The sequence below is a fragment of the Rhea pennata genome, chromosome 6, assembly GCF_028389875.1.
Source record: "Rhea pennata isolate bPtePen1 chromosome 6, bPtePen1.pri, whole genome shotgun sequence".
Classification (NCBI taxonomy): Eukaryota; Metazoa; Chordata; class Aves; order Rheiformes; family Rheidae; genus Rhea; species Rhea pennata.
In genome coordinates this window covers 43,598,426-43,625,395 of record NC_084668.1, presented here as the reverse complement: position 1 = coordinate 43,625,395, position 26,970 = coordinate 43,598,426, and the positions used below count along the sequence as shown (strand labels likewise).

Genomic DNA, 26,970 nt, shown 5'->3' with positions numbered 1-26,970 from the left:
CATTTTGGCAAAGCACAACCATTTTGGCTCACATTTCCTCTACTTGGTCTCCAGTTCCAATGGAACTGTTTTAGAAACCTCTTACCCAAGAAGAAAACCCTGCTGCCAACAGCACATCTCCACATCACCTCAGTATGTCAATGGTATTCCTGTTCCTCATCTGCCTGATTTTTAAAAGTGTCACAGGAGACAAATCTTCCTGCTCTTGCTCTCACAGCAAGCATCTCCTGAGGCTCCATTCTTGGTCACCTGCTCACATCTTCCTGCTCTCCTCCAGGCAATGTGTCACCACTCATGGCCCAGGATGTCAGTCGTTGGCTGCTGATGAGCAATTATAATCTGCTTCCCCCTCCTTGCTTGTGTACACCACAGAGCTCTTTCAGTCCCACTCACCTCTGCACTCATTGATCAAAAACTAATTACTCCAATTTCTATCACAGGTTTCCAGATATGACTTCCTCTGGGCCAGAGCCAGGCAAAATGCCTGCTGAGAGCCTCCCTCTGCTTCCTCCCTTACCCTCTCTGTTTTGCCAGCTTCTTGGCCTGCAGATTCAGAGCCAGGACCATGATTGCCATCAGCCCTTCTGACTTCTGTCAGTGCCTCCCCCACTCTCTTGGTTGCTACCTCCTTTCCTCATGTTGCTTAATTCTGCTTCTCTTACCAACCACTTTCCTAGCTGCAGCTCTTGGGAACGCTTGTCTCCTGTTTTATAAATAACCATTTTCTAATGCTGCTTAAGTCAGGATGCTTTTTTCTCACTAGCTCTGTTGATCCTTCCCATGCTTCTCTACCCTTGCCCTCTTGACAGCAGTTTTTTGTTTGTTTGGTTTTACACTGGATGACCTTGCACAGAGAGATTTGCTCTAGATATTATTACCTAGATATTGATATTAGCTGATACAGATACCTCTGAATGATGGCCCATGGATCCAGCCCTCTCAAACCACCATGGGCTCAGCTACATCCAAACCAAACCAAATGCACGTCTCTGCTCCGAACTCAGAATAAAGCTGTGCTAAATCTACTCTTCCCTTTGGGAAATTCCCTGCTGGTCACTCAATTTTCTTCTTTTATACGGCACATCCATAAGCTGGTTTAAACAATCCGCCTTCACTTGAATTTGTTTTTGGCTAGCAACAAGCTATGCACCTTGCTGTGGTTGTAGGGCATAGCAGATTGCTTCACTTCTGCTGAACCCACTGTAAATACACATGCTTTCAGCTGGATTGTTGAGTTAACTTTTGAAACAGAGCTCAGCTCCTCTTTTCTTTTCTAGAGAAAGAGGAAGAAGAAAAATTCTGTACAAACTGGAAACATTCCATAGTAATTTTAAAATCATTAAGTGACTGAACATTGTACCGATTCTTGCTCAAGATTTCAGGTATTTCAGAGTGATTTCTGGCCTGATCAACAAACCAAACGAACAGAAACATAGCATCATATACCTCTAACAGACCTGACTCATGAAGCAATGAAAGGTAGCAAGTCTCTGCACTGAAGAGCAACATAGACCCCTGGATTCAGCCACCAGACACCTCAGGTAGGGGAACATCCAGTATGAGTTTCCACAAAGCCATTGAGAGCCATGCTATTCATCACAACCCACTGCATCTCAAAAGCTAATGAAAACCAGCAGCAGTCTCCATCAGAGGTGAAACGCAGGCACAATTGATGCATGTTTGTCTAAGATAGGAAACTTCCATCAGATATGCTGGGAATATGGGTGGTGATATCATGGTCTAGTCTAGAACACAGCACAGAAATGTTGGAAGAACATTCAACAAATGTTGGAAGAACGGCTTTAATATAGCACATAACTCAATTGCAGGGTATTGCCTATGTTCTACTGATTTGAAGGCTTTCACAACAAGTGAAATCAGAATTAGGCCCCTCTTGTCAGATGGTATTAAAATCTCTGATTTCTAATGCAAGTCCCTTCTAAAAAGAACTGTTTTTGTTGCAACAGCTATGTCATTTTAGTGATCTTTCATGTAAAGGTTAGTGATAGAAACTGCAATTTTTCTTACTGATCACTGCAGGATGAAGAGGTCTTGCACACAACGAGGAGAGACTAGTAACTTCATTTGATATGACAAGCCAGCATAATTATAGTACCTGCTTTTTCCCCCGATGCATCAGAAGACAAACTCAGAGGTTTAGGCAAAATATCTCAAATACCTAAATATATCTGGACATATCTATAGAATACAGAATTTCCATTCATTCACATAAACCACTGCTGGGTTGCAAACAGGTTAGAAATAATAGTGAGCAAAAATAAGTTTAGTGTGACCAAGTAATTACATGCCCTTGTGCATCCTAGAAAATTTTCCCTATCTGAGCTGGTTTCAGTGCTCAAGCACAGTGGGACTATGAGCAAAATCAGTGAGTTAAACTTGTTAAAGCAGCATTTCACCAAGCTTAGATAACCCTGCTTGGAATAATAATGGATCTTCATTGAATTTAAGTTGTTCCATTTTGTAGTGAATTAAAATCATTTTTGGAAAATTGTCTACTTGGGGTTGGAGTAAGAGGGTGGGCAATGGAGTTCAATTCAGTCACTTTCAATTCACCCTGTTATTTAATTTTGGAACAATTTGCCAATATAAATAACACTTACAGTGAATGTTAAACTGCTTAAGTACCTCAGAGATTTCAATTCATTATATGTTTAGTCAACCAAAGTGAGAGCCAATGCTGTCTGCACTACTCTGTTGAAAGTATTATTGCTTAATGATCAAGAGCATCCTCAGATCTTGAGATGTCTTAGCTTTTAGCAAGTGCTAGGTAGACTCAAGAGCCCATGCCTTGAGAAATAACATTTCCTAGGACAAGGAAAACAGCTCCATCTCCTTGATCACAGTTTTTTTTGCTTTGCCAGTAGATAAAACCAATACATAAAACCAATCCATTAAAGATTTTCCTGAAATAATATGCCTGTCCCTCTATTCCTGAACCAACTTGCTGTAGAGGCTGTACAGCAACAGCCCTATCTGAGCACTGGAAAGAAGAGCTGCTGACAGACAGTCAGCTAGGACCAAATATTTGCTTGGTCTCCACTCACTATATGTACCCTGGACATCTCAAGTAGGCAGACCTGCAAGCACTGCATTGTGCAGTCAGGCTTGAATCCTGCTACAGGGCATAGTACTCTGCAGCAGGGCAGACTCTGCAGCAGTATCTGAGTAACAGAAACCCTACCAAAGCTTTAATTAGCTCAGTGGCATCACTTTACACTGCTGAGTCTTGGATTAACCTGGTTCAATGCCATGCTCCATGCTTGCACCCTTTAATATGTCAAAGGATCTGGAGAAACACTACCAACTATGCCAGGAAAGCAGCTGGGCTGAGCTACTGGAAAATGGAAAAACAGATGGAGTCAGGGTAGTCATCTGACATTTCAGCAAGAAACAGTAACAAACATGTCCTTCTGGATGAGTCCTTGCAGAAAGAAGAAAGGCCCTAGTTGGTAGTATAGTAATGAGACCATTAACACAGTCCAATGTGACATTGTCCTAAATGAGCTAGAGAAGCCTGGTGAAGATGGAACTATGGAAAGGTGGCCTGAAAATCGGCACTGTAAAAGACATTTACTAGTGATACGTGTGTTAATCTGTCATCTCAAAAGCCAAGAGAGGGAAGCCAGAGTAAGACCACCAAGATGCTTGACAAAGGGGGGGAAAATGAGATGCAGCTCATCAATGAAGAAATCTGAGCTTGGCTGCATGTAATTAAGTGCACAGAAATGGAACAAGAGTTCCCCATTCACCTCAAAAGGGCTGAGAAGGTTACACCAACTCAACATGAAAGTTCAGAATCTACAAAATAAAAACAAAAATGAAGAGGTCTTTCTTCATGCAAGATACAGACTAAAAATGACAAACCAAAGGAGAACAACCCACGTTCCCAAGGGCCAGGAAACAAAACCTATGAGGAAAAGCGTGGAGAAATTAAGGTTTTGGGCAATGGTCTTGAATCAGGGGCTTAAATTGCAGCTACTCAGATGCTCAAAAACAGCTTGCTAACAGAAAGGACACTCATATACTGTCAGTGAAAATGTTATGCTTCAGTCATATTTGTTTAAATCTTACAAATGGTTATTTTTTTTTTTTTTTTTTGCAAACAAAGCTCCTCTGAAGGACACGGACATGCGTAGCCTTGACATTAGGCTATGCCTACAATCAGTCATGATTCAGGGTATACATCAGATTTAGCCTTCTTTCTCCACTCAGAGAGTAAGGAACTGGAGCCAAGAAATGCTATCTCACACTAAGAGACACCACAAACAAGCTGCCCAGCAGCATCTCACAGAGGTGCAATTCCTGGCTTTCAACCCAGAGGAAGTGCGTACTGCTACATCTTAAGGTTGTTTCTTGCAAAAAGCCATAGCTCATTTCTGGAAGAGCTCCTTTATCAGTTGTATCCCCTCACAGGTTGCCAACCCCACTGTCAAGTCATGTTCATCCCCTCCACTTGGATTTGGTCCACATTATCCATACTGGAAGGCCTGCAATGGCAGTCCTCAGGTCACGCACATGCTATAGAGATCTGTCATTGCCCTGAGCAATGAAGTGATACAATAAATATTTACTGCTGAGGAGAAAGAATTGCCTCGTGCCTATGCACCACCAAGCAGAAACCTGCCTAAAACTCTAAATTTAATGAATATATTCAGTGTGAAGCTAATAAAAAACATATATTCTCAGCAACACAATTCAGACACTTCACTTTGGTTCAACATACATGTTCACTGTGATCCTGCTGCCTGAAAGCACTGTCAGGCACAGACACCACAGGGAGCCACTCTGCCAGGAATATACACCAGCTCTGAAGCACCTGCTTCTCACTCAAACCAAAGGATGCTAGGGCAGCCAACATTAGTTATATGCTGGATTGTCCCTTAGAGAGAGAAACAAGGACTGTCAAATTGCCATCATCTGCAGTTCCCTATCTGTAGTCTTTTACATGTAATTTTTCAGGGGAATGCCAAGACACCCAAAACAGAAACCGCACAGTCACAGGTCTGTGACAGCTGTTCACAAAGTGGCAAAGGCCACTGCTGAGCCACATGGAGAAAGGAAGACCTCAGAGGACAAGCTATTTGACCTCCAGCAGCCTGGAAATGAGAAATCACATTTTCTACAAAAACATCTCCAAATACACTCCTGGTATCCTATTAAACATCAGCACAGCTTAGAAGAGAGCACCTCTGAGAAAGACTCAGGAGAGGTCTCAAGACTGGGGTGGGTCTCAGGAGAAAGACCTACCCCAGAAAGAAAGCCCCCAAAAGGGCTTCAGAGAGCAACAGGCATGTTCATCCCATTCCCGTGCCACAGCCTACCATGTCCTTGACTATAACCGCCCATCCTTGACCCTCAGACATGGCCTCTTCCCCTCCTCCTCCTCCCTCCTCCCTACCTCCACCTGCCAGGCTGCACACCATTCCGGGCATCCTGGAGAATTGAGTTCATGCTTCCAAAGTGGAAGATGTCACTTCAGATCTCCTGACAGAGCAGCCTTGGAGATAGCTGATGCTCCTGTGTCTGCCTGCTTAGAGCATGGCGTGGGGCCAGACAGTAGCTGTTGTGAGTGGCCTTGCTTTTGCAGTCTTCACTCTCCTTGGCACACTGCAACAAGAGGCACTACTCCTCAGCCTAATGCAGGCATGCTGGAGCTTCACTTGGAGAAGGTAGGCAGCCATAGGCCTCTCCCTGAAGGAAGGAGGTATTCAGCCACTCAGACATTTTCAGCTTGTTGCACCATGTGCTTCAAGCCTCTCACACTACAGATGCTACAGGAAGACAAAGGAAATGAAGAACTGAGTAAAGGCTTGACTGAGTAGCAGGGAAGGGTAGAGGCAGTCCATATTCTCAGAGCTACATTTCTTGTTGCAACCTATCCTGCCAAGCTGAAGGTCCATTTGAAAAAACAAAACAAACAAACAAACAAAAAAAAACTATGCTTCATGGATTCCCCAAAATGAAAGGTCTTTGCATTCCGCTTCCAATATGAACCACTCTCCCTCTCCCCCACCATCATTCACCTTTGAAACAGATAGAGGTAGCCAGGACTATTTTCCCATAGCTTTTAGTTGCACACAAAACAGGCATTCCACAATCTCCCCATCTGGGATCCCCCTTAGGCCCCTCCACCAGAGCCTATTGACAGTCCTGCTTTTAATTCCACAGGCAGTATCATCCCAATAATCTCCCTCAGTTTTCAATCTACTGATCTGGGGGCAGCCCACAAATCCTCTCATCCTGAGAGCAAAGCAATCTTTACTGCTTCATCTCATCCCATCTCATTTTTTTCTCTCTAATCCTTGGAAATCGGAAAGAGCCCTGCAGAGGGTGGGCTGCCCTAGAGTGGTCTGTCCAAGAGAGACAGATACAGAGAAGGGAAGATGGGGAAAGGAGGGACCAGGTCAAGACCAGCAGGGAGAGTCACAGGAAGAGCAAGGCTCCATTTGACAGGCTGGGGAAGGACTGAAAACAGAGATATGAGATTATTTTCTATCCTTCACTCAGTAAAATTAGGTTTCCCATGATTATCAGCTGAACAGACATTCCCCAAGTAGGAGGAGAAAAAAAAAAATCTAGTTCACTGCTCTCTAAATCACCCATGAGATTTTAACCCGTTATTGGCAAGACCCACAAACTCAGCTAGGAAAACACCCATGTCCCTGAGATCAGGGACATGGGCTGAGAATTGGATCCATCCAGCCTCCTCCAGGAGCATCTCACCTACAGTTTTCAGGGATGAGAGGAGAGAAAGGCTGAAGAGAAAAAACAATTTTAGGGAGAAGGGAAGGAAGAAAATTTCTTTAAAAAAAAATAGGACATGCTTCTTCTCAGTTATAGTGGTTTGAAGTTGCTTTGTGACTTGGAGATGCTCCATACAGGGGACTTAACACAGACATCCCTGCTGACACTAAGCTCCCCATGCCTTAGTCTGCCAGGACATGGCTGATGACAGAATCTGGGCACAGTCTAGCTGCCCTGGCCATTACGACAAAGCAGGCAGGCCATGCAGTTATTCATTGTTGATGGTCAGGCAGGCTGTCTTGATGCCACAGCAACCCCTTGGCCTCTCTGCTTCTACAAGCCACTCTAACGTATGACATGGGCTGCTGCAAGGTGCCTATGGCCTTCTTACAGACAACAGGACTGATTTAAGCAGCAGCCTGACAGATTTGGCCTTGGTAGTAGCCATACTGGGCCAGACTCAATGCCCTGGCACAGTGTCTCCTTGATAGCTGAGGAAGGATTTTCTTCTGTTACCGCCTGGTCTCCTTAGATGTACTCAGGGATTCTTCTGATCATTCTCCAGTCTCTATAAAACATATATGATTCAGCCAATTTCCAATTGCATGCTTTTTAAAAAATTAGTTCAATGTCAAGCTGAGCATGAAACGGCAGGGATTTGGGGCAGGGATTTTTCAAAGCACCTCAAGGTTGGACTCAGATGCTTTCTTTTCCAGGGACAGCAGAAGCTGAAGGTGAAGGAAACCGGTGGGCATCCTCATTTTCCTGACCATGGGCTGTGTGTAGAAGAGATGGACTGGATGCAGTGTGGAAGCCATTATTCTGCCTGACAACTCTGCGCTTGGCAAAAATACTTGAGGACAAAGCAAGACTGACAGGGTGGCAAGGCAAGCTGCCCTACCCTGCTCGCTCCAGTCTTGTGCTACAAACCCCATCTTCCAGTGCCTGTGGGTTCAGGTCAAGATCCAAACATGTGCTCTACCTTAATTTCTCCCGTTTGTGCAGGGTCTCTGCAAACCCAAGCCCACCTTTTCCACCTACAATCAGAAACTCCTTGGTCTGTAGGCTGGATGAGTAGCTGCCAAGCAGGGCTCCTGGGAGATGCTCTTTGCGAGAGGGCATCTCATAAGAAGCATGGGGAGGGAGACCCTTGAGGCAGGGGTCTCTCCCAATCCTTAGAGAAGCATCCTGGCACTGCTCAGTTAAGATAGAGCAACTTCAGGGAGCTCAAATTGTCAGGAAACAGCAAAACAGCACTTAACAGGCTTTCCTCTTTTAAGCATCTATGCATAGAAAGCTGGAAAATTAAGCAAGATGAAGACAGGCTCAAAGAGCATGACATGCATACAGTTCACCTAATGCTATACCCCAGTAGTGTGACCCCCTTCCCACTCCTCCAGCTGAAAGCACTGTGAGGAACAAGGATGGCACATGAAACAAAGCTGACTGGTGGCCGGGCTGTGCAGGCAGCCCTCGGGCCACAATTTCTGCAATGCAGGAGGTGGAGCCAGGCCATACCACCCTCTCCACTCTGCTTGGTAGTCACCCCACGGAAAGGTTAGCTCACTGGGCAGCCTGATGCCAGCAAGGCCGTAGTGGGTCTTCGGGCCACCATCACGCCTGAATTCGGCTGGCAAGGACAAGGTACAGGGGAAGTCATTATGCAGCTCTCCACGGCCGAGGGTGGATCGCCGGCCGTGCTATGTTCAGACCCTGACAGCAGGCTCCAAAACTGTCACTCCCTATCTATTTTCACTTCAGCTAAATCTCAACCTCGATTAAAATCAAGGGGAGAGTTGTGTTTTCCTCTCTACTTCTCCCTGTAGTAGGTCCTCTATAACCTCAGGTCTAAACAGTGAGCAAAATACACCAATGAGTAAATTAGTCTGCTTGTAAAAATCTGCTAGCCCAGGATTCACCAGGAATCACCAGGAATCCAGGCTGTTGGCTATCAGGGAAGGGGCTATTCCCATCCACAACTCTGAGTGTGGCTGTTCCCACATTGTTCCTCCCTGGCCCTGGCTGCAAGGAGACTGCCACTGCAATAGTCCCAGCAACATGGGTCTAGGACTCACTGTCCCAAGCTGGCAGGCAGTCAGGGGAAGGATGCTCTGTAATTTGCCAGTCCAGACCTGGGCTGTTCCTCCTACCTTTCTGCAGCACGCTGAAGAGGGTCAAGATGCAGCTATGCCTTCCCACCTCCCTGAAAGTGCCTGCCAAAAAACAGGACAGGCTGAGCAACCCACACTGAGCTACCTCTGCCCTATGCTGAGTTGTACCCAAACAGCAACTCTGGTAGAAAGTACATTCAAGGGCTTGACCAGGTCTGATTTTAGTAGGATGCCCTGCATTGGCATTCACTGCACATTACCAACTCTTAGTAAAGCCTGAGTAACAAACATGCATATGCATATACATATATATGTACATATACACACACACACATATATGAACACACAAACAAAATTGCAGCACCGCAATGAATGCAAACTTCTTTCTGCCTTTCACTGTAATGCTACAGGGATAAAGACAGCTCTGACCCCCAGGGAAAACCCTGTTTAAATTTGCTTTCAGTTTCCGCTAGTCAAAAGGTGCCCATGGAGGCCTGGTAAATTCAGTCTGGACAGGCTACAGTCCACTGCTGTCACCCACCCTTCTGTTTCAAGGAAGGAGGCATTACGCCAGACACGCAACCCTGTGCAACCACCCCAGACAGGCAATGCAACATGTCCCCGGGCTTCAGCCACAACTGCAGTGCTGAGAAAGCATCCTTTGTTTTGCTTGCCAGGGACCCAGACAGCGAGACACAGCCACCACAATGGCAGACCTAGGGCTGCACAGTCATAAACCCCTTCATCATCCCCTCACCCAATCGTGGGGACCACCCTTACCCCCTGGAGCATAATGCTCTGCAAAAGCAAGGGAAAAAGCACACCCAGGACTATAAAAGCTTAATTTCTAACAGTATTCCAATCTGTTCGTCCCTGTGCCGTACAGAATGAGCTAGTGCTGCAATAAGAACCACAGAAACTCTTCTGACCACAAATGTGCTGCCACGATCTCAGCTTCTCCAAGCAGCCCTCTGTGGGCTCAAGATCAGGCTATAAGAGGTGCAAGGGGCCATATTTTTTCTCCTACCGCAGAACAAACTACTTCCTCTAATTGTGGGAAATTTTATTTCTCAGGTGGATGTCATACTTGATGAAAATAATTATCTGCTTGCTTTAGAAAAGCAGTTCCACATCTTTATGTAGAGACAAATAAGGACCACAGAAATGTGAGGAATGAAAGCATCATTTGTAAATTATCTAAAGGAACTTTCTACAATGTGATAAATGCCATCTCTTTAGGCAGCACAGGAATCCTTTACTTCCATCAAAAAATCATCGTACCCTACAAAAGATAGCTTGCTACATCCATTCCACACAAACTAATGCAGATCATGACAGCATTCATATTTTCCAATTATTTGCATTAAAATCCCACAGCTTCTTCAAAGCATTTTGAAGACAACTTACGTCAATTGCAATACAACCATTAAAATAATGTTTAAATTGTTTTAAGATCTTTCTTTTGATGTTGATCAAGTCTTTTCTTTTCGTCCTCCCCTGAAACAATCTATTTTGTTCAGAAAGAATATCCTTTTAATTTAGCTAGACTAAGAACACTTCCAAAGATTATTTTTTTAGGAAGAAAGAATTTTAAAATTCCCCTTTATATCTGCAAATACTAAAAATCTTCATATAAATTATTCCATAAGAGAAGAGTCTGTGATTGAGAACTTCACAAATATTACTGAACTGGTTGGGAATTCTATATTAAAAATGAAATCCCAGATATTACGCAAAATTGCTTTTTCAGAGTTTGATTTCTGTATCAAAATACAGGCTAGCATCTGTCTCTGCATCTGTCAAAACAAAGATCAGTCATTTTATGGAAACTTAAACACAATGCCCTTGATCCAATGCACCTGACTTATTTTTAAGCTAGACATGACTTTTGAATAATACAGTAAAATTTTCTAGTATTGCTCGAAGTTACATTAGCCAAGAAAATTCAAATTTCAAGAAAAATGTCAGAGTATTTTTCCTTTACAATAAGATGTTGATATTTTGGTGTTGATTTCAACAACACTTAAGCCCTTCAAAACATTTGAAGCTCATATTTTGTTTTCATATGTACATAAGAATGATTTAGCGAAAGAAAATGTAATAGAAATATAGTATCAGGAAAAAATTAGCTATGGAAAAAAAAACTTATCAAAAACTGGCAAACAGAGAAGAAAAAGTGAGCCTCAAAAGATACTCCTCTTTCCAAAAATCTAATTTCAGTCCATTTCCTCAGTGCATGAAAAGGGAGGAAAAAAGGAAACAGAATCCAAAGGTAAAAGCTAAATAGGTTTTATATATTTGTATCCTAAAAACATCTTGGTTTGGGGTTTTGCTAAATAGCCACAAAAAGAAATGATTAAAATCTATTTTAGCTGCAATTCCTTTCATCCCGATTGTGCTATTTACAATATCCAAAGCATACACCAGAAGTTATATGTAAGTAGAATATTTAAACTCTCCTAGTTTAATACAGAAACAAAAGCTTCACTACTCACTCAATGATACTCTCTTTAGCGTTAGCCGTTAATTATAAGGCAAAACTAAATTTCATGAAAATAAAGCGCACACTGCAACAAGTAATGACAATTTTTCAAATCTAAGTATTTTATGGGAGAGACTCGAAGAGTAGCCATTAACTACACTAAGGCATTTGATTATTTTTCCCATAATTCCACTTCCATTAACATAGACTTAAATTTTTCTCAACTCAAGAGATTCACTTCAGAAGGCTCTTAAGTGTTCAAAGCTCTTTTAACTCTTACTAAGTCCAAGCTCTGACTTCACGCTTCCTCACTATTTTTCATCTGTACGAAAAGTTACATGCAGCAGGTGGTCTTCCACCAATACAATCTTTTAAATCTTCTTACCTTCCCCAAAGAGCCGTGTTAGCAGTGATTCCGTGTGATGGGGTTTTGGACAGATGGCCACTCTTCACGTTTAGAAAAGACGAAAAATGCAACGGGGAAAAAAAATCCCAGTGATCTTTTGCTGTAAAGCACAGAAGGCTCAAACCCTCATTGGCCCTGGAATGGCAACCACGTGGCACAGGATGAAGAGCATGTGACCTATTTTCTCCCAAATCCCTTGGTCTGCTGGAAAGGGGGATGCTCCCACCACTGATGTTTGTCATTTCAGTGGATTTTTTTTCTTTTTTTAAAGGCCACTGAGCAAATCAAGTTGCCTCAAGGCAATGAGGACAAACCAGACAGTGCTTTCAACATGAAAGAGAAAGGAGCTCCAGTATGAGACAAGCAGTGGGATTCTGCCTGTTTATATGGAGAAATTTGAAGCCACTTTGGCAGGGTATCAGGAGAATGCTGTCTGCCCACGAGCTCCAGGGAAAGGGGTCTCTGGGAGGAATATTTTCTACAGTAACGCACATTTAACTGCTGGAGACGGGGCATATTAAAATACTTATCCTGGGAGGAGATCGTAATCAGTGAAAGGCTCAGCCCTCACTGTAAACCCCAGCACTCAAGTGGCACATTCCACCCACTGAGCCCAGTAGGAAGGGGACAAGGAGCGTAAATGTTACGACAGCTCCTTTGCAAAGAAAAAAAAAATAGGAAAAACCCCACTCACCTCCCCCTGCATTTCTCCAGACCTTTCTCAAACTGATCTCATTCTCTGCCCCCATCCTGGGTAACACACAATGGTTACACCAAAAAAAAATGCTCCTAGAGCCAATAAATCTTCTGTTTTACAGGCAGAGGGGCCATGAAATAGTTTTCTTGGGAGAAGAACCAAGAAGCACTGCACATACGGAACAGTGGAGGGATTGTGGGCAGGTTTCATGCGTTCTTGCTATACGGCCATGGCAGGCTTGGAGGATATTCCAAAGTTTCCCCAGTTGATACTTTCCAAACATGCAGAAGCTGGGAACCCAAAAACCAGAGAGTGGTTGCGGGCTCACTCTCAGCGGGCTTAGCATGCAGCATTTCCTAAGACAGAGCAGTTCAGTAGGTTTTTAGGAGAAAAGCCTCCTTGCCTACCTCGTATCTTGCAAAATTCAGTTCAAAGAGCAGATACCAAATCTGAGCCAGCAACAGTCCACAGACCAAGCAGCTTTTGGCCTTCCGTTGCTAACTGCAGGTCCTGGTGGCCTCACACACCAATGGTTAATAGGAACACAAGCCCCAGGAGTATCCTGAGGTCTGGAAGCTGATGGAGCAAAGAGCTGGAGTTTGCTCCCTTTTCTTTTAGGTGATTAAAGAGGAAATGTGCTTGAGCTCACTTTGCTTCTGATTTTCTTGGATTTTTTTTTCTTTCAAGTTAAACAATTCTTTCATACCAGCACATTAATTTGGAGTCAGAATGCTTCATGTGGGGAGGGAAAAAAAAAAAAGGAATTTCAGCTTTTTGGAGCCCAGGAGAATCTCTTATTTTTCCCAAAATTTATGTCCATAGTTTGCCTAGGTAAATTTTCTGGCAATTTAATTCTCCACCTGGAAAAATCTCTCAACTGTGCCATCTTGTCATGACAGTGATATGCTTATTTTTCACTCAGTCAAATGGAGGATCTCAAGTGAAGATACCTCTGGCATGGGGCCCTGAATTTCAATGAATTTACTTCTGCAAAGCAGCTGTCCCAATCTACAGTATTATCTAAGCGCTTGAACAACCAGCTGAACTTTGATTTCAGTGAGAAAGAATCACCTCAAGGCTTTCTAAGCATCACCACCATGTCCAAATCCAGTGCTCAGCACTGCTGTTAATTCTTCATCGTTGTTCTTCCCAAGCATGCAGCTCTACACTGGGACAGGAGAAGTCAGATGTTTCTTCAACTTCAACGCACAGCCTATTTTTCCAATTCCTTCCTGAGACTGGATCGTCTCACTGTGGTGTTATCAAAGACTGAAATAAAGTGATAAAGTGACCAGAACAGTGCAGAACTGCAGAGAGGTAGGTGCAGGAGCAGCACGTGGGCCAAAAGCAATTGATGTTATACGGCAATGGAAGTTATTCTAGGAAATATTTCAGGAAGACTACATTGGACATGGGTTCCCAGAGGCAGGGAGGGTGCTGTGCTCTAAGAGCATGGGAATAGCTGGTCCTACTATAGGGTCCCCCAGCTGTAAGGGGGACCAAGTGACCATGGCCCATCTTGGGCAGCCAGACACAGAAAACACTTTTGTTGGCCCCCATGCGCAGGCATGCAGAGCGTTAATCCACTTCCAATTTCTACTGAAATCCTATCCGGACTGGAGGCCCACACTTCTCCAGCTACCAGCCAGATGCTGGGGCATTTTAACCAATACCAACTGAGGGACAAACTTACTCACTATTGCATACTCAAATGCAAGTTTTTCATACAGCCAAAACTAACCAGCTCACTGCATTTCCCTGCTGCATTTTGAAATGGACAGCATTCAAAGAAGTAGTATGAGAAACACTCCACCTTTAGCACCATTTCTCTCCATTCAAAGCCCCCTCATCCTTCGCAGGCAATGTCCAGTTAAATCTGGCTCCAACGTAATCTTCTGAATAATTATATAATAGGCAGAGAAATAATTTTATGCTGCTGTGTCAGTAGAAAGCAAGCTGGATTAAAAGATCAGAACAATACAGAGATTAAAATGGTTGGTTACTTTCAACAGCAGAAAATCCGTAGCTAAGGGAAGAAAGATGTTGGGAGAGCATATAACATCTTTTTATTCTCCCCAAAATAATTTTATGTATTAGGTAAGGCAATTCTAGGTTTCCAGGTTATATTCAGGTTTTATGTGCTTTATTCTCCAACAGGCCAAAGAAAAATAATCTGCCAGATGATACGGCGTTTTATCTAAAGACTTCTCTAGGACTAGTAGAAAAATGCTTCGAGTTATTTTGCTCTGCAAACTGAGGCTAGATCAAACAACTAATATTTCATTGCTTGTTAAGACATCAATTTGAGTAATCGGTTCCCCTGAATAATCACCATGGAGTTTAACCCAAAATATCCTTACCTACAAGAAATGTGCTTCCTGACACACAGTTTGAATTGGATAAGTGCCAAGCAAATTCATTTTTCCAGTAGCCAGACAAGACCTGTGCTTTATCAATACACAGGCTTTCCTTTTAAAATATAAACCCCCAAACCCTCAAGCCAATACCAGGCAAACAATGAACTTACCAGTGCTGGAGATGTGACAGCGGATGGGAGAAGGGCCGTCAAACACCAGGGGCAGCTCTTTACATGCGCCTATATGCCATCCTCCCCCTGGCCCCCAGCAAGGTCAGCGGCACTCACAGCACGGGGGTGCTGTGCTGGGGTGCCCGCTTTGACTAATTGCTTTGGAAGGGCGTGAAGGGGAGGCAGGAAAAAACAGTGGGAAAGGGACCAACTGCTCGTGGCCATGCTCTCTGCAGAGCAGGGCACAGCACTGATAATTCACATCCCGGATCGATGTTGTTAACTTTGCTAGTTCACCTTCAAGTTCAGATTAAGCAGAAGGGTCAAACTAAAATTGTTTGTGGTTGACAGGAATGTTTCCTCCACAGACTTATCTAACACCACAGTCAATGTTTCTCCTTGCCAACATCATGGCCAGCACCTTGCTCATCCCACAACAACCCCAGCCTTCATTACTAACAGTGACTGCTTTTAGTATCACTTCAAACATAAGTGAAGCAGTAGCATTTACCTGATGCCAAATGGTCTGAAAAAAAAGGAATTATTTTCCAAGTTTCTCTAGTACCTGTAGTTCTGCTATAAAGTAACTGACATGCAATCAGCAAATCACTAAATTATATACATAGAATCAGCTCTGAGTTCAAAGGATGAAACACAGACCCATGTTTCCTTGCTTTTCGGAAAGAACCAGCTTTAAAGAAATAAAATGCAGTTTTGATTTCACAGATAGCTCTAGGCAGAGCAGCAGGTCCTAAATCATCATGTTGCTCCTTAGAAAATCCCAATACAGAGGTCACAAATGATAGCGAGGGCTGGAAGGGAAGAGAAAAGGCATTGCAGGCATGCTCAAGGTCACAGGGACAAACCACCATCACCAGACTGTCACTGCAGGGCTGTATAACCTATTGTTCCTATAGGTCCCATGGGAAAAGAGATCTGAGACACAATCTTGAAGATGACTTAGCATTTAAATGAAAAAAAGAGAGCTAAAGCAGACTTATTTCAACATTCCACTTCCATCTACCACTATCATGAGAAAGCTTTTAACTGTAGTAGCAGGAAGCTGCCAAGCTAGGAAGAACAAAGCACTTCCGCAGAACAAAGCTGTGATTTCACTACCATGCTGGTTTCTCAGTGTCATGTCAAGGAATAATTACGTGCCCTTAATAAGGGCAATCTTTCCTGACAAACTGGGAGATGATATTCAACAGGCCAAATACAACCTGGATATGCCACAGTCCTTCCATTACAGCTGTGCTGCCCTTCAAGCTACAGACAGCAAGGGCTTCTGAGCCACACTTCCCCTTAGAGTGGGCACAAATAGTCTCTAACCTCTGTTGTCAGGTATCTGCAGGTAAGCAGGGCAGAGCCATGCCACCGTGGTTGTGTGACCCAACCCTGTCACTACCAGGCTCGAAACCACAACCCTACATTACTACCAGCTGAACAGATCCACAGGTCACTAAACAGCCCTTGACCAACCACCTCTGCAAGGATCTTTGGACAGAATAAGAAGGGGCAGTCAAAGACAACCATGTGCTCAGCTCCTGTTGATGTCCTAATGAAGAAAAAAATAATAATCAAACCTTGTCTTGCATTTTGAGGTTGAAGAGCCAGAAATTGCTGGCTTCCACACAGGTATCAGTGTGTCTCCATATAAAGTGGCAGCTCCCGCAACCACGTGCACCTCTCCTGTCCACTTGGGGATGCAGGAGCAGGGCCAGGGGCATAGTCTTAGGAGAAACTATTGTATTTTTGACATCAGAGCATGGGAAGGTAGAAAAATGAGGTTGGAGACCTGCCAGGAGGAATTTGGGAGTTGCAGGGCATCATGGTGTTTGTACAAATGATGCTTTAATAGCTTGTTTGCAGAAGAGCGCCTTCACTAAAACTAGAGAGTAAAATGCAGGTGCCAGACAGACTACATAGTTATGGCAGCTTGTGGGAACTCAGCTTGGGGACTGGATCCCAAGCTGGTCCTCACTACACTCAGCTCCCCACAGCAAGGCTGTCCCCAGTTTTTGTCCATAGTATTTGGCTATGAAAAGCCCCCACCTGAAACCTGACTTGCACAAGCAGGAAGTCAGCTAGCAGAAAAGAGGCACAGCACTCAAGGGATGTACACCAAAGCACTATTACCAAACAGGCCCTTCCTTTAATTACGTTGAAGCTTCAAGCTCCTGGTAGGAAAGTCATGGCCTCCTGGAAAAACTATAGATGAATAGATTTCCCAGAGAGACTGCCCATAACACACAGGCGTAGTGGACCATGACAGCAGAGGCACTGTAGGTCCTGGCAGAACAGGATGCATCCTGGAGCATCTAGACAATGGCAAGTCCTTCCGGGATTCCTGCAACACGCAGCCAATGCTAGCGGCAGATCCCACACCCATGTCACGTAAGCTGCAACATCAGGCCTTGTATGAATCTGCTTTTTTCCAGTTCTTTCCATGCTTCCCTGGGAAGCCTGGGGCCTTCAAAAAGCTGCAAAACTTTAGCTGTCCTTCAGCTGAGTGTGTTCTTACAGACGAGGAAAAAACCTTCTTGTTCGGTGTTCCCTGACCTCTCCCAAACTCCCTGCCTGGAGGCCCAGGCACAGTGCAAAAAGGAGACCTGGGGCAGATTTATCCCCTCCCAACTTCACAAGCAAGTGCTTGCTCATGAGCTGAGGGAGGCAGAGTTGCAGCTCAGGTCAGGACTGCTTGAAACCTGGCACAAACAGCACTCACCACATAACCAGTGATTTTGTGTAAGACCTCCTCACAGTTTTTCGGGCAAACTCTACCCCTGCTAAGTGTCTTAGTGGATCACCCTGCATTTCCTCTAAGAAATTCTTGTAAAATTTTATCCACTTGTCCAAAACACATCATCTTTTCACAGGTATAAAGAATTCCTCTGGCAGCTCTCCCCCAATACTTTATGCTTAGAAAAATGGGAATCAGCAACCTTGGCACTTTTAAAAGTAAAATAAGAGAAGAGAGGTGGATTTATCTGTCGCCACAGCATTTCTGTTTTATGGAGCTGTCTTCTCACTGAGATGCATGTTCTCCTCTTTGCTAATGGAAAATGTTGCCCTGCCATCCATTTGCAATAGTCAATGCCTGGGACAACATGATGGCTTAAGGCCAAAGCAAATCTATTTTAGTAACAAAAGCAGAGCAGCTGATGAAAGTGACCCCATCTCTGCACTTCCTAAGCTTAGCTCTTTAGCTGGTTATAATGGACCCCTGTGACCAGTGTGGTGGAAAGTAAAGAGCAGAGTACAACCGAGGGCAGACGCGACAGGATGGAAAACCTTTGTGACAGCAGGGTAACACTGCCCCCTTCGCAAAAAGAGTCCCTGGCAGCAAAACACACCTAAAGACAAACGCTTCCCAGTGCGTTGATTTGCTGTTTTAATAGCAGCTCCTTTACTAGGGTTGCACTATGCAGGGTGCAAATCCCCTTCACATTTTTTACCATGTCACAGCACTGTCCCCTCATGCAGTCCAAGGTCCCCACGTTGCAGCACTATCTTTCTACCGGAGAGCCCAACCACAGCTTCTTTGCAAGTGTGTTATAGCCTAAGACTGTACTGCAGCTGCACAGACCACTCTGTCCCACACCCCCAGCATTTATAAAGGGACTGGTCTTGCCTTACCTTACCCTGCAGGCTGGCCTCAAGCTCCAGAGTGATTCCTTGGAAAGTCTGGTTTCAGCAGAATATAGCATGCTGAGCGCTGCACGGAGCCAAAACCTGCAGTCCACAGCACGAACAGACAGCACGGGCCTGCAGACCAGGGCAAGGAACAGGTTAGACACAAGGCAAACCAAGCCCAACAGCAGTTCAATCCAGCTAACGTGGGACTGCAGAGCCCTGCTCGAAGTCCTGAGCGGACAGAGCTGGCAAGAGCTCTTTTGGGGGAGTTGAAGGCTGATTGTTGATCACTTGCAACATTTCTCAGCCCCTGCTCTTTTGCTGGAGGCAAATTCCAAGCAGTTCTAGGTAGCATAACCCCTTTAAACAGTCCAGAACAGCATTGCCAGCTCAGTTCCTCTAACTCTGCAGGCAAAAATTCACCTTCACGGAATGGGTTTCTTGGAGGGTTGCTGCTAATGGAGCTGGGGCTTAGCTCAAACACCCTTCCCAGCAGTGTGACAGCTGCTTAGAAACTCCCCCATGAAGCAGATATCTGAGAGAAGAATAAAATGGCTTGAGGATTTTATTTTCTTCTTTTAGAGGGCTAAAATATAATTTGTATATCGCTAGTCAGAATCCAGGTGTTACTGGTATTTCACTACTGAGCCCACTGGATCCATCTTCTGTTGTCAGCTGTTCTCCACAACAGCCTTTCAGCTGACTAAAAAAACCCAATATATAAGCCCCATATATTTGGGATTGATTTCTTTGTCATCAAAATGCCACCACATTTACTGGTAACATTGGGACGTATGGGACATGACCCTAGTGACCCCTCCCCCCCCCGATAACCCACAGCCAGGTGGTGTGGCTGCAAAAAACTGCACCCATAGGGAGAAACAGAGCACAAACCGTGGCTCTGCTTTGTCCAGACATCAGATTACAAAGGCAATGGAAATAATCCAGCACATTCCTGTTACTTGGGTGCTGGGTTATTTTTATCCCTTTATTTTTGCTGCTGCTCCTGGTAAGTTAACTGGGGCATGCATTACCCATCAATAAAATCAATCAAGCAGCCTGGGATGCTAATAAGCTGTATGCCAGAGGGCAGAAAAAAACCTCTCCATTACCCAAAACTTCCTTTGAGCATCAGGATGGGAGAGCTGCAGTCCTTGCTCACTGCTTGGACTTAGCACTTCTCTTAACATGTCATGGCAGCTTATGCTTTTTAAGTGGAAGCATTTTATTTCCAAAGACTGAACCACCACTGGTGTAAGGAGCTACAGAAATATCCAAGGTTCCCAGATTTGTTTTCAATAAACTGAATGTGGGATGCTAATGCAGCTGCCATGGGAAAGAGTCTGATGGTGGGAAGGGAGCCCCCAGGACTCCCAAAGTTCGAAAGGACCTCAGGAAGTCTCTGGTCCAATGTGCTGCTCAGAGCAGGGTCAGCTCTGAAATCAGACCAGATTGCTCAGGGCTTTATCCCGTTGGACCTTGAAAAAATCTCCAGGAACAGAGACTGCAAAACTTCTGTGGACAGCCTGGGCTTCACACTTCACTGCCCTCACAGTGTTTTTTGGTTTTTGGTTTTTTTTTTCCTTTCCACCCTGATATCCCATTATCTAGGTCCCCCTGAACAGCAACCCTGCCTTCCAGTAAAGGACTACATCCCCAGTTGGTGTCATATGCAAACAGAAAAAGTCCCAGGATAGACCATGAGGACTTCCACTTGTAATCAATCTCTATGTGTAATGCAAACCACTGCTACCTTGTGAGCCTAAATAACTAACCTAAATTTGAAATTCCACAAACAAAATGTCAAAATATTGGAACACCCCCCCCCCCCCACAGACTGCCAGGAGATGGGGGGGGGGGGGGAGAAATCCAAACAAAAACAAATCACCAAAAAATGGAAAGGAACTTTCCAACCCACTGAGAATTCACAGCAATGTGATGGGGAATGGGAGAGCTTCCAAATACATTTCCTTGCAGCTGGCAGCAAATATTTACTCTCTCCCAAGCCTCTCCCAGGGAGAAGGCACCCTGCATGTGTAGTCAAGGGCCAAAAAGGTCTCCTGGCTTTTGCCTGGGGTGCAACCCTTGCTCTTGGCAAAGTAGGTCCCCAGCACAGCATCTTTTTCTGCCTGATTTATGGTGTCTTTCCAGCCTCTGTCCAGATAACTGCAGGCTCACCCTTGGAGGAGCAGGTGGCAGCAGAGCAGGGAGGCCAATGGGGACAGAGGGTTCTGGGGTCAGTGGTGGAGATGATGGGAGAAAACCTGGAAGAGCGAGCGAGACCTCAGCACCCTGGTGTGGGCCTGGTGAACTGCCCTCTGCCTCGCACAGGCAGGGTGACCTGCAGCTGACTGGCATCCCACCACTGTGGCCAGGTCTCTGGGAGGGCCAGGGAAGGGACAGCTTGGGGGAAGCAAACAAGCAGCCAGGGTCTGTTGAAGGGAAAACAGCCTCAAGTCAGTGGATTTAGGGTAATTTTGGTAATTTTGCCAGTCAGAACAAATTGCTGGTCATCAGTTGACCTACTGAGAAAAAGAAGAAACCCACCGAGTCTTAAACATCTATCCTCCATCTTTCTTAAGTCAAATTTATATATTTCTACCATGGTCATGGACCCTCAGGGGCATCTGTACCTCCTTTTAGCAACCTTCCTTCAGCTACTGACTTTTCTTAAGCATATTAGAGCAGGGGCACCACATGATCCTCTAATTGGCTGAAGCTTCAGCACAGAAAGATAAAGTTTTGAGTTTTCCTCTGTGTTTCAGAGCCAACAAGAACAGCTGTGAGCAGCACACTGCAGCCCAAGACCACCTCCTGCACCAGTCCACACCACATCCCTCTCCAGGATCACTCCCAACCTTATCTGAGCTTCATCAAAACACATGCAAAGGAGGAAGCTAAGATAAGGATTCAACCTGCAGGAGAAGAGAGGCTTCAAAGAAACCTGACTTGTACTTTCCACTGCCTGCACTGGGCCACCACCCCCTCCGTGCCCTGCACCAACTCTCAACCAGCTCTACAACTCCTCTCTCCCAGCCCCAAGGTCACATCCTACATAGCATGCAGCACCCTGCCACCCAGCACTGCCCTCCTGAGCACCACATTATGGGCACACAGACAAACAAGCTGCAGAGATGCAAGCAGCACTCACTGAAGGGCTCAGTGATGGATGGACTAATCCATTTGCTCTGGGGTACAAAGGTGTTAAAACTATTGCATCTGACTTTTTGCAGCACCCAGGAAAGAAGGGTCTCATGAGAAAAACTGAAGAAAGCAGGGGACACGGCAGAAACTGTCTCACTTCAGCCTGCTCATTTCTACTCTAGGCACAACTCAGCTCTGACTTGCAAGTGTGAGGCAGGGAGATTGGAGGAAAACAACAAAAACAGGAACACAAAACCTACTTTTTCTACTTTTACTCTTTCCTCATACAAGAGAGGAGATGGAAAGCAATGCTCCCTTCCTTCACTGCCAGCTTACCCATTAGCTCTCATTTATTAAGTACACAGGTACCATTCCCAAATTCAGCCTCTGTCTCCAAGATTAACATTCAGCTGCGTGTGGTGGCTACACCCTACAAAGGAGGGCAGAGGAAAGTCATCCTCTCCCGTGCTCTGCCTCTAGAACTGCTTCTCTGCTCCAGGATGCTCAGGCCAATTTTGATATAAACCCAGAATAAACTAACAGTGTATTAATCTCTGCCTGCCTCATTCCCTAACCCTTCACCCTCCCATCTCCATTAATAGGATGGTTTTGAGGACAATCATCTCTTGATTCAGCTATTTCCCATGAAAGTTAATTCGAATAATAAACATTAGATATCCCTGACCTCCCGAACAGTATTCAAGTGGAGTCACTCAGGATGGATACAGATAGGATTCCTTTATCAACCACGTAGTGGCAAAGATGTTCATGTCTCCACAAAAATCACATCTCTATTACTCCCAGATAAAAGCATATGAAGATGTGATTAATCCCACTGCATGCATCAGTAAACAGGAGTAGGAGATGCTGCAGCATTGACACAGCGAGTCCCTCAGAGCAGTGTTCTCCAGAAAAAGGCAGAGTAGACAAACATTTTCACATCCTTAACTCTGCCCAGAGAAGCACCAATTGAAACTTATGACTGACTGCTATCCTGAGCAGCACAGATCCAACATAGGAAGGTACTTCTCAGTAGGCACAGCCTAAAAAAGCACAGACTGACTCCCATGGAGCTCAGCAGGCCTGTTTCCTTGTTTGAAGCATCCTGTACATGCTGAAGGACTCGGCCAAATCACTTTAATCTATTGAAAATTTTGCAAGATTTGGTCTTTCATGGTTAAGGGAAAAATCATATTGATGTGACCAAGTATTCTTTAAAGATGGGTTTGAACACGTTGCTTCAATAGAAGGCAAAGTTATAATATGCTGATCACCATGCATGCTAAACTGGGCCATGGACAGGCACAAGGAATACCTTGGGATTTTCATTCTAGGGTATATTATGTGAAAGCCTTCAGTAGCTTTTGAAGGCAGCCTGATGAGTCCATGCTATTCCATTAAGTTCAGGGGAAACAAAAATCCTGTCTGACCTGTTGTTAAAATATAAAGACCAGAGTCTACATATTCATACAACAACTGGGCTCATTGCAAATTCTTAGAAAACAAGCTCTTCATCCTGACATAAAGAGCTGAAACTGGGTCTTACTGGAACACACAAAACAGCAAAAACCACAATTTTATGGGCAAGGCAAAAACTCTGCTTCACTGAGGAGTCACAACTGCTCTTTTCCCCAGGAAGAATGAGCCTTCAGACATCATCCACTTGAATGGATCTGAGACAAGAGCTGCTGCTTACCCCTCCTTGTGCGTGTAGCTAATTTGAGGTGCACTGACAGGTATTTCTACGCGTGAGCTGGTCCTGTGCATGTTTCTGTGAGGCAGCCTTTGAGGCTGTGACAGCTCTCCTGCTTCCATTCTGGCTGGAATAGAGACAGTAAGTGATGCTTCTGAGGACATTTGCAGGCATCCAAAGTGTCATCTGGAAGTCAAAGCTACATCAGACACTGTTTGGGGGCTTTTCAAAAGTACCTCAGGCCTGTATGCTTTGGGGCAATGGGTGGAGGCCACATCCACCTGGAGTACCACAACATTGGCTTTCAGCCTCACTTGGGAATAGTGCAGACAAACCTGGGAAAGTTATTGTTTAAAAATAACTATGTAGGCACTGAGGAGTTTCAGTTCCTAAGAGGCATCAGAAGCTCCACCAACACAGTATAACTACTGCAGCTTTGCAACATGCGAATAAGGGTTGAAGCTTTAGCTTTTCTTGCTAGATTTTACGCACAGATGAATCTAGAAGATGGCAGGGAAAGGTTTCTTCTCTACTAAAAAGAGTTGGATAAGAGGCCTACCTGGCCTCAACTTAAGGATGAGAGGGAGCAATGAGTACCAGCAGCTGATCCTTCACCATCACCAGCCTTCTACCACAAGAGTTATACCCAAGCCAAGAGCATGGTCCCTGCAGGTAGCACACCCACCCTGGGCATCAGCCCACCCAGTACAACAAGCAGAGGAGAGCAGGCCAGGCTGTGAGAGGCTGTATGTGCTGGGTAGCTTCAGGGCAAAAGCAAGAGGTTTGCCTTGTTCTCTCTACAGCACTAGGACCCTTTGCTGCCTCCTAGAGCATGAATACAGAAGGCCAGGAGCTGCTTCCCTCCTTCATTAAAACTTTCCCCTTCCACTGGCACAACTTATCACTCCACCATCACTGCATCATGCAGCCAGGCAGGGTTTGAACTCCCTCTTCCCTTTCACTATCCCCATTTCCCCTCCTGTCTCTGTAAAAGGCTGCAACCTCCCCATATATCCAGCACCTGCACACAGATGCAAGTCTGTCAGCCCCCATAGGCAGACTGAAGGGCAAACTTATCTGAACAAGAAAACAAATGACATACCATATATACCAGCTTTAACATCAGGGTGGGGGAAGCAGCGCACAGCACCATTGCATAGTGATGCACTAAAAAGAGCACCATAGCTTCCTGCTTAGCCTCACAGCAGGCTCCTACACCACACAGGGCATCATCCAGGCTCATGCATGCCCTGGCTGCTCAGCTCAGCAATGGCTGGTGTGCCTCTGGTTGAAGCCATAGGATCACACAGGGAGGCACTTTAAAAAGCTCTCAAAAGAAAGCTTGCTCAAGCAAAAAAAGGATTTCAAGTGATCCTGTCTACCCAGAGTTTCCCCATTGCTGCACGTACTTAAGGCTAGAGAGGCAGAAGCACCCTCCTTGCAAGATCCTGTCAAGCTACCCCATACCACAACTCCAGCATCCCAAGTACCAGCAGACCTTCTGATGCCCCTTACCTCATTTCACATATCTCTGCTGTGGGGAAGTAGTACGAAAAGCCTGCTCCAGCACCCAGCTTGCCTTTCCTGCAAACATGAAGACTGAAAAAGGCTCAAAAAAAAAAAAAAAAAAAAAAAAAAAAGAAAAAAAAGAAAAAGAAAAACAACCTGTGCCCCTATATTTAAAGACTGCATTTCCACCTGCCTGCACAGGTGCCCCAGATAAAATCAGCCAGTCAAATTTGATTTTAGCCTATCCTCACTTGTGAGCATTTGGCTTTTTATACCTCTAATGGAGCTTGCTTGGTCCTATGCATGGAGTTTGGGAATTAAGGGAAACTCAGGGCTCCCACAAGGGGTTAGAGTTCCTCCAAAGGAAGAACTCTCTTTGCAGGGAGCTCTAGCAGCTCATGGGTACCCTCTTACTTTACTGCAAGTCCACAAGGAAAACACAAGCTTTTTTATTTATCTAAAGGAGAGCATGCACTGCAGCTTGCAATGGATGCACTGGAAAAGAAGGGGTGTTCTTCCTCCATATTACCAAATTCATGAGCTATAATACATTTTGCAGATGTTACAGATGGGAATCTCTGTGAGACAGCTCCATCTGTGTTGCTCTCTCAGGCTGCCAGCTTCCCCTCTGGGTCAACGGGACCCTACGCCATGCTCCAGTTAAGATGAGGTGCAGCAGCTCCTGTGCACTGGGCTGGTGGGATCTGTTTTGTTTTGCTCTTTGGGTTTTTAGTGACACTGCTCATCGCAAAAGAGATAGAACAATCCTTTCCTGACCTGTGTTCCCATCATTCGACTTACTGTATGTTTTACACAGACAGAGGCAATGATTTTAATGTCCCAGTGAAAAAGCTGTCAGAACGAATCAGCCTCAAAGGACAGACTTCAGTGATGGTTTCTCCTCCCAGGCACCGCCTGGCTGAGGAAAACGGATTCAAGGGCTGCACACATTCAGGTGCATGCGCACCACCACTACCCATTTTTTTTCCAGCCTTTTCATGAAACACCCTTCAAAACCCAGTTCCTCAAGATGGAAATATGGGGAGCCAAATGTATGGGGCATGTAGGTGAGCTTCTTCTGTAGATACGCTGCTGCAAGAAAAGGAGAAAGGGTAGCCCCACACAGAGAAATCAGCATGACATGATAGGAAATGAGCACTCTGAAGCCATCAGAGTCTATGCAGAGATAAGCTGAGAAAAGCCATGAGCTACATGAGCAGAGCTGACATCTGCCCCCTGGGTGGGTACCTAATGAACGGAGACATTGTCCATTTGGGGAGATGAAGTAAAGTTAAAAGATTTCCAAGCTGACACCTTGTAGTCTCCATCAGTATTCCTGTCGGAAATAGCACTGCAAGGCGAATGGACATGGGGGAACAGAAACTCAGCCTCCCCCCAGGCTCTGCAGCAAAGTGGGTAAGCGGGCCGGGGCAGAGGGATGCAAAGCTATCAGCTAGCTAGCTCAGCATCTCATCACTGCATCCCCCTGCCAGGAACTCCCCGCTGCAATTTTCTGCCACATTACTGAGCTGAAAGAGAAAACAGTGCTTTGTGCAAGCTGCCCCAGGAATGCATTGGGAGCGTTCTTACGGGGAGACTGGTGGGGATGCAAAGCAGTCATATGCCTTCTGAAAAGGCAATGGCACCAGGAGAGAGCATTCCCAGGGCCCACTCAGCCCAGGGGACTCATGCATCCAGCTCTTTTGAGCAGTTTGGGTGCAAGAGCCTCCAAGACCCCCTCCCCCCCCCCACCTCAGCTCAGGTCTGAGCACAGGGAAAGGCTCTCATGTCCCTAAGTACTTGCTGGCACTGGCATGCCCTTCAGCACCAACCCTATCCAGCAACCTTGGCCAATCCGCACTGCGGGCTGGGCTGGGACTGCTGCCAGAGCAGTGCAGGAGCAGACTGGTGTTCGACACGCCTCCATCTCTGTACCATGGGGGCCAACAGAGGTGCGTTGAGAAGTCCAACCCCCAGCATCACCCCAGAGCCCGCTCCCT

General features: G+C 45.3%; 1 protein-coding gene across 2 annotated transcripts in view; it reads right to left on the bottom strand.

The window, feature by feature from the left end:
• The window catches only part of PCBP3 (poly(rC) binding protein 3), a 76,355-nt gene that overhangs the window by 39,054 nt on the left and 10,331 nt on the right, over positions 1 to 26,970 (bottom strand). For both annotated transcript variants that reach the window (XM_062578391.1, XM_062578392.1), the window contains exon 2: positions 18,633 to 18,756. In XM_062578391.1, the coding sequence (XP_062434375.1) occupies positions 18,633 to 18,698 (66 nt within the window). In that variant the 5' untranslated portion in view covers positions 18,699 to 18,756. The remainder of the gene's footprint in view (positions 1 to 18,632; positions 18,757 to 26,970) is intronic.